This window comes from Bubalus bubalis, chromosome 6 (genome assembly GCF_019923935.1).
Source record: "Bubalus bubalis isolate 160015118507 breed Murrah chromosome 6, NDDB_SH_1, whole genome shotgun sequence".
Taxonomy (NCBI): domain Eukaryota; kingdom Metazoa; phylum Chordata; class Mammalia; order Artiodactyla; family Bovidae; genus Bubalus; species Bubalus bubalis.
The window spans coordinates 62,245,502-62,258,621 of record NC_059162.1 but is presented as its reverse complement, the minus strand read 5'-3'; the positions used below and the strand labels follow the sequence as shown (position 1 = coordinate 62,258,621).

The 13,120-nt window shown below is 31.8% G+C and overlaps 1 protein-coding gene across 14 annotated transcripts in view; it reads left to right on the top strand.

Annotated features, from left to right (window-relative positions):
• The window catches only part of ADGRL2 (adhesion G protein-coupled receptor L2), a 302,557-nt gene that overhangs the window by 272,072 nt on the left and 17,365 nt on the right, over nt 1–13,120 (top strand). For all 14 annotated transcript variants that reach the window (XM_044944794.2, XM_044944795.2, XM_044944790.2 and 11 more), the window contains 6 exons: nt 4,130–4,255; nt 4,520–4,725; nt 6,062–6,235; nt 7,165–7,374; nt 8,262–8,482; nt 9,794–9,860. In XM_044944794.2, the coding sequence (XP_044800729.1) occupies nt 4,130–4,255; nt 4,520–4,725; nt 6,062–6,235; nt 7,165–7,374; nt 8,262–8,482; nt 9,794–9,860 (1,004 nt within the window). The remainder of the gene's footprint in view (nt 1–4,129; nt 4,256–4,519; nt 4,726–6,061; nt 6,236–7,164; nt 7,375–8,261; nt 8,483–9,793; nt 9,861–13,120) is intronic.

The window sequence follows — 13,120 nt, the reverse complement described above, 5'->3', positions numbered from 1 at the left end:
GTTTTGCCATACATCAACATGCATCCACCACGGGTGTACATGTGTTCCCCATCCTGAACCCCCCTCCCACCTCCTTTAATTTATTGACACTTTTGAAATCTTGCTTAATTAAAAATACAGTGTGTTTTTTCTTTTGGTCTCCTGACCAAGAAATTTTTCTCTGCTTTGTTGTGATAAAGATTTTATACTTTATTTAGAAATGAAAAAGCTTTGCCTTTTTGCATTTATGTTTTTAATCCAACCTGAAGTTTATTTTATTTATGATACTAGTGAGGGAACTAATTTTATTTTTTTCTGTATGGATAATCAGTTGTTTCAGCACTTCCAAAACATAATCCATTCCTTTCCCCAATGGTTTGTCAAGATATCTCTGTCATATATCAAGTTTCTGTACATGTTGGGAGTGTCTGTTTTACGTTCTTGCTTTTTTTTTTTTTTTTAGTAATATTAATATCTGGTGAGTTCTTTCAACCCTGCTCCTTGAGGAATCGAATTCCTCTTAGCTGCTTTTTGGCCTGTCTCTTCCATGTGCATTTTAAAACCAGCCTGTCAAGTTCCACATACTCAAAAATTTTTTGTTGGAGTTTTTATTAGAATTATACTGAGTTTGTAGATAGACTTTGAAAGAAGTGTCACAGATTTATCTCTTGAGTTCTCCCAGATTGGAGAAGGATAGAATTCTCCATCTGTTGTTAGGTTTCCTAGGAAAGTTATATATTTCTCCCAAAAATGTCTTGGGATATCTAGTCTTATTTCTAGGAAATGACACTATTTCTATTGTAAATAGTATTTTAAAAAGTTATATATTCTGATTATTTATTAGTATACAGTTGATTTTGCTGATTGCAGCTTGCTAAATTATGTTCCTTCTGATAGTATAGTCTTCCTCACATTACTGTGTAGTTGACTATATTTTCTGTAAATGATTAACAAATTGCTTTTTCCTCCTAGTCTTTGTACCTTTTTATTATCCTTAAATTACTATCTTAGCTAGGTCTTTTATACAGTGCTAAGTAAAACTTAGTGATAGGGATCAACCTGACTTTTAAAAATATGCTTCTAGTTTTTCATCATTTTTTTCTATAGGTTTGGATACTAACCCTTAACTGATAATTAAGCCTTTATCTGGGCAAGGAATTTTTGTTTTATCCTTCTTGTTTTATAAAGACTTTTTATACTACATGAATATTGAAATTTGTTGAATTCTTTCTTTAATATTTTTCTTGTTTCTTCGTTTGGCTAAAGACATTAATATGTTTTCTAATGCATTAATTTATGTATGCCTTTTTCAGTTAAACTCAATTTGTTTAGGATATACTTAACATGTATATATAATTAAATATTTTACATACTTTAAATAAGTCAGAATATTCTATAATTTTTCTTTTTACTGTTTTATGCATCAAGATTATATATATCTTATGAAATGAGTTGAAAAACATTTTTTTAACACACACTAGATCAGTTTGTTAAAGATTCAGTGTATATTTAACCATGAGTTCATTTTCTTAAGTGATCATAAACTTGAATTTTTGTTTTAGTCAGTTTTGTTTCTAGGAAATTTCCCCTTTGTCTATCTTTATTTGTAGTATAAAGTTGATTATTGCATCTCTACTAAGATCTATAGTAATGATCCTGTTTTTGAAAATTCAAACAAATTATTTTTACTATCAACATTATTTTAAGCATTATTATATGTTAAATGAAATTAACTCTTTGTTCATATATATTTGGGATATTTCATGAAAGCTTAAAAGATTTCCGTCTACTCTGTCTTATCTTGTTTTAAGAATAATTAATAATTGAGAGCCCCTTTCAGTGTGAAGAAGAGGGAGGTATATCTTCGATGTATATTTTTATCATTCATCTTGTCTCCTTCAAATCATTACCCACACACATGGAAGTGATCATCTACATACCCACCTGCTTAATCTTTCTAAGCAAAGTATCTCAACCAGCTTCTGCAGCAGGTAGAATTCTAAGAGATACAGGTCTGTCATTATAAACTTATATTTCAGGTGCTTGACATGTGGCCTCATAGCTTATAAAAATCTCTGTAATGTTATGATTTCATATTTATAGTTGAATCTATAAATATTTTACAAACGAAAGTTGAGAAAGATTTAAAAAAATAGCATCCAAGAGTTATTCTATAATGGTATGAGTTTGTTTTCCTAAAAGGCAAAGAGTGAATTCATTACTCACATTCATGCACACATTAACTCTGTGTGTATGTGCATGTGCTTGTGTATGCACATACAAACATATGTATACGTGTAATCTAAGTACAGAAATAGCTATTCAGGATATATGCTATCAGAGAGGGTAAAATTTAGAGAAAAGTATGTGGACTGTATTTATTGAATTATGTGTTACTTTTAAAAATTCAAATACCTGAAATGAAAATTTTTCCATCCACTTCCTCTCATTTCATCAGTAAATGGCACATTCTAATTACTAATATGAAATAGTTTACTCTAGTAGAAACAATAATATTTTTTCATTCTTTTTTAATAAATGTATGCTGATATAGAGTATTATAATCTTTATTGGATTTATAGTAGACAACATTTATGTTGAGACTATTACTATTTTATTTTTTAAACAGAGTCTTGCTGATCATGTAAATGTTCTTAATGTTTCTTTATTGACTTGACTTCATTTCCTAACATGTTTCCTTATGTTCCTACCTCATTAGAATTTGTGAACTTTGGATCCTACTGCAATGGTTTGCAAACTTTTTTTATAAAAATCCAAGTAGTACACATTTTAAGCTTTGCAGGCCATGTGGCCTAAGCTGCAAATACTTAACTGCCATAGATAATATGTTAATAGATAATTGAGGCTGTGTCCCAGTAAAACATTATTTACCCAAACAAGTGGCAGACCAGATTGCCCGACTTGAGTATGTAAAAATTGATCAGTACTAGTGAGAATTAATGGGAAGTTTGAACATAATGCCAGACGTAGACGTTTTCTCATAACTAATGCTATGCTGGGCAACTACTTTTAGAAATTATCAAAAACTTATTACTGCAAAATTGACCTATGTAATCTTATGTATTAAAATACATTATGTAGCAATACATAGAAATAGATACCTACATGCAGTAGAGGTATTCAAATTTTATACTTCATATTGTGTTTTACCATTACCAAGTAATGGTCATTGAAAATTACTTTAACCATAGAGCCAAAAAATAATTTTGAAATATTTTTGTTTAACATGATTTCAGTGAAACTTTGATCAATTCAGTTTAGTTCAGTTCAGTCACTCAGGCATGTCTGACTCTTTGCGACCCCATGAACAGCAGCACACCAGGCCTCCCTGTCCATCACCAACTCCCAGAGTTCACTCAAACTCATGTCCATCAAGTTGATGATGCCATCCAACCATCTCATCCTCTGTCATCCCCTTCTCCTCCTGCCCTCAATCCTTCCCAGCATCAGGGTCTTTTCCAATGAGTCAGCTTTTCGCATCAGGTGCCCAAAGTATTGGAGTTTCAGCCTCAACATCAGTCCTTCCAGTGAACACCCAGGACTGATTTCCTTTAGGATGGACTGCTTGGATCTCCTTGCAGTCCAAGGGACTCTCAAGAGTCTTCTCCAACACCACAGTTCAAAAGCATCAATTCTTCTGCACTTAGCTTTCTTTATAGTCCAACTCTCACATCCATACATGACCACTGGAAAAACCATAGCCTTGACTAGATGGACCTTTGTTGACAAAGTAACGTCTCTGCTTTTGAACATGCTATCTAGGTTGTTCATAACTTTCCTTCCAAGGAGTAAGCGTCTTTTAATTTCGTTGCTGGAATTGAAATTTTGATAGTTGTGTGCTATAAATCAGACACTTCATATTCATAGGCCAAAAGACTAGAATTAGTTGACAAAAGATATGTAAAACTCTAAAGAAAATTTTAAAACTATTATACCAAAATTTTTAAAGTAGTAAAGTTTAAGACCTCTTAGAATAATTTAGTTGTTTGTTCATAATTTTGTTGTAATTGAACACTAAAGTTTTTAGAATAGTAAAAATAGAATAATGGTTTATGTGCAATTTGCCTTTTTGTCGGTGAAGATAAAGAATGCCCCTTTGTTCCCCTCCTTTATCTTTTACCTCATCCAGTTCTGGAAGTTGCAGTACTCAGTACAGAAGGACAGGTCCAAGACTTTAAATTTCCTCTGGGCATCAAAGGAGCAGGCAGCTCAATCCAACTCTCTGCAAATACTGTTAAACAGAACAGCAGGAATGGTAAGATGGAGCAAAGTCTTTTAAAAATTGATAGGTTTTTTTGTTCAGTTAAACCTGTTAATTCTAAAGTGCTGAGTACTTGACTCCTAATATAACAAATACGGCTTAACATTTAAAAGCAGATTTAAAATAACATCTACTCTTTCCCAGTAAACTTAATCTGAATAAAGATTTCATAAGGATTTCATTTTGTTATTTACTGTGTCTTATCTTATTCATAAGCATATTTTCTGTAAAGACATATGACTGTTTTTACCTTCCTAGGTCTTGCAAAGTTGGTGTTCATCATTTACCGGAGTTTGGGACAGTTCCTTAGTACCGAAAATGCAACCATAAAACTGGGTGCTGACTTTATTGGTCGAAATAGCACCATTGCAGTGAATTCTCACGTCATTTCGGTTTCAATCAATAAAGAATCCAGCCGAGTATACTTGACAGATCCTGTGCTTTTTACCCTACCACACATTGATGTAAGTTATGTATGCTAATGAAGTAGTGGAAGGTTATAAAACCAGTGAGGAAGGCAAGCAAAACTGACATGCTGTGGATTGAGAGAGGAGGAATGGAGAAGTGGCAGAGAGGAAAGAAAAGACTTCCTATTTGAATTTCAAATGTTGGACAGGTCAGAGACACAAGTTTATTTACGTCTGAGAACATAAAATTAAATGAGGCTGGTTCAATGATTATTAGAATTTAAGTGTATTCTTAATGAAAGCTAATTCAGTAATCAACAGGAAAATGTAAATGCCTGTAATTTGTTTTAGAATGAAAATTAACCCTTACCTTACCAGCATGATAACAGAGTTCCAGGACTCTGCCTTTTTCATGTGGCAGATCTTTTTGGTTTGTTTTACTGATCATATTAACAGAATCATTATCAAGCATTGTGTTTTTAACAATATAGAATTGAAGAGATGTGATTCCTCTGCTATACCTTAGAACGTAAGTTAGTAAATAATTGCACTGTGTTGGAATTTGGCTGTAGTTATAGTAGAGTGAATAAGTGGGCATAGATAGCCATGTAAATCTCCAGAACTGGCAAAGTTCAATACATTTGTGTGGCTTTTTTTTTTTTTAATTTTATTTTATTTTTAAACTTTACGTAATTGTATTAGTTTTGCCAAATATCAAAATGAATCCGCCACAGGTATACATGTGTTCCCCATCCTGAACCCTCCTCCCTCCTCCCTCCCCATTCCATCCCTCTGGGTCGTCCCAGTGCACCAGCCCCAAGCATCCAGTATCGTGCATCGAACCTCGACTGGCAACTCGTTTCATACATGGTATTTTACATGTTTCAATGCCATTCTCCCAAATCTTCCCACCCTCTCCCTCTCCTTTTGTTCTCATATTTTCTGTAGTTTGCTTCACTCTCTTTAGAGCCTTGACATACTAACTATAGGATTTGAGTCATCTCTATTGTGTCCCTTAGAACAAAAATGGGCCCAAAACAAGATGGATTTTTAAACACTTGGTCCTTATAGAATTTATCAGAGCAACTTTTGTCAGAAAAGAAAAAATGATTCTGATTACCATCAGTATGTAAAATCAGAAGATGGAAATTGTAATTGTGTAAAATGGGTCTTTGGTAATTTAGAGTACATTTTAGAGTGTTTCGGACTATAAAGCCCCTTTTAAGTTAGGTATCTGCCTTGTATAACATAGTCTACAATTTTGCTGATGAAAAACTTTATAGTCCGAAACATGCAAAGTTTAATCTAAATTACCTTTTACACATATTAAACAATTGCTATTGCCATCTTAGAGTATAAAATCCTAATTTTATCTTGTCATTTTATTTCCCAGCCTGACAATTATTTCAATGCAAACTGCTCCTTCTGGAACTACTCAGAGAGAACTATGATGGGATATTGGTCTACCCAGGGCTGCAAGCTGGTTGACACTAATAAAACGCGTACAACGTGTGCATGCAGCCACCTAACCAATTTTGCAATTCTCATGGCCCACAGGGAAATTGCAGTGAGTATTTGCACTTCTAATTAGTAGCAGAGAAAAACCTCAGAGATTCAAAACAGCTTGTGTAATTGTCCCTTCTTTGGGTGCTTATCGTAACTAAAAAGCAAACAAAGTAATGTGGATTTCTAATTGTTTCTCCACTGTCCATATATTTTAAGCAGTTTCGACACTGTATTGTTACTTCTCAAAATCATGTACTTCATAGACTTGTTCTCAGTTTTTCTCCTGTGGTCAGGTGTTAAGCAGAGGCGTCAGGGATTTAAAAAGCTAACAGCAACAATAGATTATAAAAAAGAGACAGAGGGTTCTAAATATTAACCTGCCCTCCCCATCTTAAATGTTTGAATCTCATTTCAAAACTTTTCTATAAGTTCCCAAGCACTTTGCACACTTTGTAAGACTGCAGATTTCGAAAGATCAGAAAGATTTCTGGGATATTTTATAATTCATTTCTTCTTCTGATTAAGAGAACAATAGCCAGAAGATAAAAATATTTTAAGAACTACAGCATGAAAACTCTCAGATCTACTATATACTTAACTCTTAGTAATTAAAATCTCAAGGAGAAAATTAAAACTTAAAATTTGACTTTTTAGTCTGGAAATTCAATAAAATGCCAATTATTTTTAAATAACTAAGTGGTCTTTATTATAAAATGTTTTCTGTGTTTATGTAAGTAATAATTTCAGTCATTTTCTAAGTAGAATCTTCTACTTTCATAGATCATTCTTTGAATATAAAAATCAATAAGATAATATTGGAACTATTACATGATTGAAAAAATTTGTTTTAGCATTGAGCCCCATTTGAACACACATAAATATTCAGAGTTTAGGTAAAAGATGAACTCTCACATGTGTAACTCATCTTATATTTATTTAATGTAACATAGGAATACTAAAGTCCCTCATATTTATTTTTTTTATTTTCAGTACAAAGATGGAGTTCACGAATTACTCCTTACAGTCATCACCTGGGTGGGAATTGTCATTTCCCTTGTTTGTCTGGCTATCTGCATCTTCACTTTCTGCTTTTTCCGTGGTCTACAGAGTGACCGTAATACCATTCACAAGAACCTTTGTATCAACCTTTTTATTGCTGAATTTATTTTCCTAATAGGCATTGATAAGACAAAATACATGGTAAGTACCCCTTCCATTTGTTGACCTTGGATCTCTGAAAATTAATATTATAACAAGTTATCCACGTATGCTGCTATTAATATTTGACCTTATAACTTATAATAACTTATAACTTATAGTTGACATGGCAATACTAAAGGATAATTTGTAATAAAAGACAACCCAATCATTAAGTAATATTGTGGATTAATTCATTTCTTATGTTAAGGTACAGTTGCATTTTTCTGGGTTTTAATAAAACACGTAGTTTGAGTCGAAGAATGCTGGGGACACTAAAATGAAAAGATAATATTAAATTTTTCATTTTGTTTACCTAGTCATTCTGACCAGTGATCATTTCCTCATAACCTGAGCAATTTATTCTTTATCGTGAGGTCTCAATGTAAGAAAGATAACTTAGTTAATGCTTTACACTATAGAATGAATTTGAGAATGCTCCACATATGACAGGAAAATGATGTTAACTAATTAGAGCTAGTATATTTACCATTAAAGCAAAATTTTTAAAATTCTATAATAGAAAAAAATAGAACTTATGTTTTTGGAAACAATTTTTCTAAAGATTTTTAAAACAAATTATCTACAAATAGAATCAGATTTTAAAATATGTAATTCTAGAAGAGAAATTAATGTTTTCTTATTTGCATTTAGTTTTACTAAAAATATAAATATCTTATAGTGATGAGATTTTTAGCGCACCTACCATTACCCTTCAAAAGCATTGAGTCATATTTAGCAGTATTTTCACTTATTAAAAGGTTTTTAAGAAGCAGTCATTTAAATAATGATGTATCTTATAGACATTATCAGTGAATACTGTATAGTTTTGGAGTGGGTTGTTTGTATTCACATGTTCCCTTTTGGGATTTTGCTTCTTTCCTTTATAGATTGCATGCCCAATATTTGCAGGACTATTACACTTTTTCTTTTTGGCTGCTTTTGCTTGGATGTGTCTAGAAGGTGTACAGCTCTATCTAATGTTAGTTGAAGTCTTTGAAAGTGAATATTCAAGAAAGAAATACTACTATGTTGCCGGTTACTTGTTTCCTGCCACAGTGGTTGGAGTTTCAGCTGCTATTGACTATAAGAGCTATGGAACAGAAAAAGCGTAAGTAATTGCAAGTGACCTGAGTGTTTTTCAAGTGAATAATTTTTTTAAAGCCTGTTAGCTGTCAGTGAGGGTCCCTGACAGACTAAAATAGCATCTGAAAGCTTTATTGGTAAGAGAATGGGCATGCCGTGCACAAATTACAATCAAGTCTTTTGTAATTTTCTAGGTTCAGAGGATTTGTACTCTGGTGAGGCAGATTCTAAATTATGGACTTTCTTTTTAACACAAAAGATTGACCTGAAACAAATTGAAAAAGTAAATAACTTTTTAGCCTTAGAAAGATATTAAGCAAAAAATTCTTGTGAACTTAAAGCATCTGACAGGTTTAACTACTGAGTTTTTAAGCTAATGCTTCATTAGCTCTCTTTGTGCAGCCGACCCTCTAGCTAACTCTCGTTTTGAATTGTGACAGTACCACATTCCATCCCATATGTTTTACTTTGATAATATTTTATCAGGCAGTTTGAAAGGATTAAAATAAGTGACTGTCATTCATTTATAAAAAAAAATACAGATATTTATGGAAAGTGACAGAAGGTAGACATAGCCATGTTTCTAAGGATTTTGTTTGCTAGAGGCATGAATTTGCCTTCCAATTGTTTATTTTTTCCTTTGATAAAATTAGTTATATAAAGATTCTTTGGACTAAAGAAAGCTTTTTGACTACACAGACGATGAAAGACAAAAGAAATTCGTTGGGGATTCAATGTTGTATGAAGAATGAACTACTAAGTAAAGTCTGTCTTAATAAGTTTATGCATCATTTACTCTAATGATGTATGAATTCTGTGCTTGGAATTTTTTCCCCTAGTATTCATCCATTCCCAATTGAGGTGTTATATTTGTGATATACTGTTTTACAACAAACATTACATCTGAACACTTATTTTATTTTTTTTATCCTTTGTGTGCCATAGGGTGAAACATTTTAGCTCAGATGTAGATCCGAAAGGCAAATTTTGAAGATAAGAACTGTAGAACAATGAGACAATTTGGAACGCTGAGTTTCAAGTTTTTCTTAGTAAACTTAGAGGTTTTAACATTTCAGGATTGGGGTGGGAGTTATTGTTTTCCCAACACAATTAATATGTCTTTATCAAATTTAAAACCTGAAATGAAGAACAGTAGTTTGAGGTAAATAATTACTACTCTTTAAGTCAGAGGCAACTCAGTTATTAAATTGTTCTTGTCCATGATAAATTAATTTTTAAAGGCAACTGTAAAGATAGTTTTGCTTGTTAGATTTTTAAAATTCTGTCTTATTTGTGATTTGAGGATCCACTTAATGTTCTTTTCTTTTCATAATAGTTGCTGGCTTCATGTTGATAACTATTTTATATGGAGTTTCATTGGACCTGTTGCCTTCATTATTCTGGTAAGCAGACTCTGCTTTGCTTTCCTTTTTATTCTTGCCTTTTTAGCTGTACAATGGAAGTAGGGATAATTTGTTTTACTGTTTATTTATCTATACATGCAAAGATTTTATCAACATGTCTAGCTTACAAAATAATGTAGTATATTTTACCTATGATATAGTTATTGAGAGTTTATATACATGCTAATTGGTACTATTTCTGAAAACCCTCTTTCTTTTAAGAAGTACTTTTTTCTTCATTTGTAATTTAGTTTGCAGAAATGTGATGTCATAATCTAATCTATGTATATATGTAAGTGTATATATAAAAGCCATGTTAAGATTGTATGATTTGAAAGTAGTTTGAGAATTAGAAAGGGATAATATGTGTAGCATATTCTGTTTTTGACTAGTGGAGTTTTTTACTAAGAGGTTTAGTTTAGGTAGTTATGTCTTCAGAATCTATAGTATTAGCTCTGCACCAAGCCTGTATAGCATTTATGAATTAAATAAATGTTTTATAGAAGTAAAAGAAAATTAAGTTAATGTTTAGTATCATAATTTCTACATAGTAATTTAGTACTTTTAAATAAATTCCACACCCAGATTCTTTTTAAGGGACGAAACAGTTTTTTTTAAGCTTAGAGTAATAAAATAATATTAAATAAATTTTAAATTCATCAGAAATAAAATTATTTTTCTGAGACTTAAAATACCAAATGCACATATTGATTTCTAAGAAACTTAGTTTTAAAATAAACTTAATACAACTTAAGTAAAAGACATTAAAATTTCTTTACTTAAATTATTGCTAATCAAATATTTGAAATATATTTGAAATTTTTATAAAAGCTAAAATATTTGGATTTCAGCATTTCAAAGCTGTTCACTCAGTTTTAACATCATGCTGTTACAAATAATGGTTTCTGACTATTGTAAGATTGAAAATGAAGCATAATCAACTTTACATATCACCTATGTCTTTTTATTTCTATTAAGATTTTTTTTCTATAAAAAAATGACACAGTAAGCTTATTAAGATATTTCCTATGGTTAGTAGTATTATAATTATAGTTACTAGTATTTTAATAAAATTAAGAAAAAATTTTAGTAGTTCAAGGACACTTAAAACTATCTCAAGTGTATATACTTTTGTCATTAAAATGAATTATTTTATACAGTTACTTATAAAAGTAAAATGAAAATTTGAGATGAATGCCTGTAGGAAGCACACCAGTAAAACACTCCTAAGTGTTCCTTGGAAAGTTGATTTCTCATCAGAGTTATTCAATCGAGATGATTGCCCCAGTGTTTGTTCTTGGTTTACTTAAGTTAACACAGCCTGAGCCTGTCTTAATTTAAATGACAAACAGCTGAGTTAAAAAGGTATGGTTCTCAAAAACACAAGCTTCTTTTTTCCCTGAACTGTTGGCCAAACATTGATACCGTGAAAATTGTAAAGACCATTGTAGGGATATTTGATCTATATGTCTGTCTTACTGCAGTTTTTCTTTATTTTTCTTTTTTTTATATCAGAAGATAAATACTGACTTTAGAATGTTAAAAAACCTTTCACTTGGCAAAAGGAGTTAATGTTCATTTATCCTCAGCTTCCAGCAAGAAAAGAAATAAAGGATGTTTTATTATGTTGCCCATTTATAGTGAGAGCCTACTATTATTTTATAGCCTTGTCCTTATTATCCTCTACCAAATTATTTATATTGAGATGTGAAGGGCTTTGGGGAACAGTGTTCTCAACTTAAAAAACAAAACAAAACAGCAGGTTGCAATCACAGTACAGATCCTTGGAGTAATTCTCCTTCAATTTCTTTGCCCTCTAATCGTCCCAACATAGAAAGACAAAGAATTGTATTGAAGTGTAAAACATTATCTCAAATGTAACCTAAAGTGAGATATATGATTTTTCAGCACGTTTGTTTAGTATTAATGTATTTATATATATATATATATATATATATATATATCTCCTTATAGGGATATATAGGTCATTTGAAAATCAGTTCAGACACAGTTTAGCAAATTACACAAAATAAATTATACTGTACACTACCCTTTTAAGGAGTAACAAAAATTACATATTGATATTCCTAGAAAGCATAGTTTTGTACTTCCAGCTTTCTGAATTGAAATTATGTAACTTTAGTAGTATTAAATAAGTGTACATTTTTAATCATTTTCAATGAAGGGAAAAAAAAACCATGTTATAGGAGATAAAGCTTGCTACTTCTGTATTTCTATAGGATGTCTTGCCTACAGGCACTAGAGTTATTATATCTATGAGAAAAGTGCTTGTAAGTAATGAGCAGTGGGAAACCATTAGTATGCCTGAAATAGTTTAATGAAAGCTTGGATCATGACACATCAGGAGCTGTTCTTATCATTTGGACAGCTCCATCTGCATCATTAATAATTAATTCAGTTCAGTAAGAGTTCAGCTCACACACTGATTTAGAAGTCTTCCTCCGAGAACACCTCTCTGGCTGCTAGTCCCAGGGAGAAATAGGTTTCTGCTTGGCTAACAGCAAAGATCTGGAGATACAAGTGCAGTTTTAGAGTTGCATTTGCTAGGTAGCAAAAGCTCTAGGGAGGACAAAAAGGGTCAGAACATGTGCAGTTCAGTTAGGTTACTTCAGAGTGGTGTTTCTGTTCTTCTGTCTTATCATATCCATGTCAGCACTGCAAGCTGTGGAATGAATTTTAAGCTGCTAAGCTCAGACGGATATGATTCAGTTGAGCAGGTGGATGGCTATAAAACAAACCGTGCACTTCTGTAATCTATGGTACCTTTTTCTTTCTTTAAACTTCTTTGTATTTTCATGATCATCAGTGTGAGTGAGAATTAGCTAGGCTATATCATCAAGTAGTGATGAATTCTATCAGCAAATTACACTGGCAGAGTGTTTTAGCAGTAATTTATGAAATATTTTGGGGGGATAGGGAGGAGAGTATTATTTGTTATTAGTAGAGAAAATGCCCTGTTTAGTGATTTAACACTTTTTAGCTGAAATTCTTTTCAATTTGCTTTCACTCTTTCACATAGAATTCTATTAAGAGATACCTATCTATTTACCTGTGTACACACAGATAGAGAGAGCAGAATTAAAATCTGATTAATTCCTGGATGAGTTGCTTCATCTCCAAACTTAATCTTCATTATGGACATTTAGGCTGGTGAATTAACATAAAACATGTAACACAACTCTTTTGCTTTGTACTTACTAGAGGCTTCTACATGAATGATTACTGACATATATACCAGC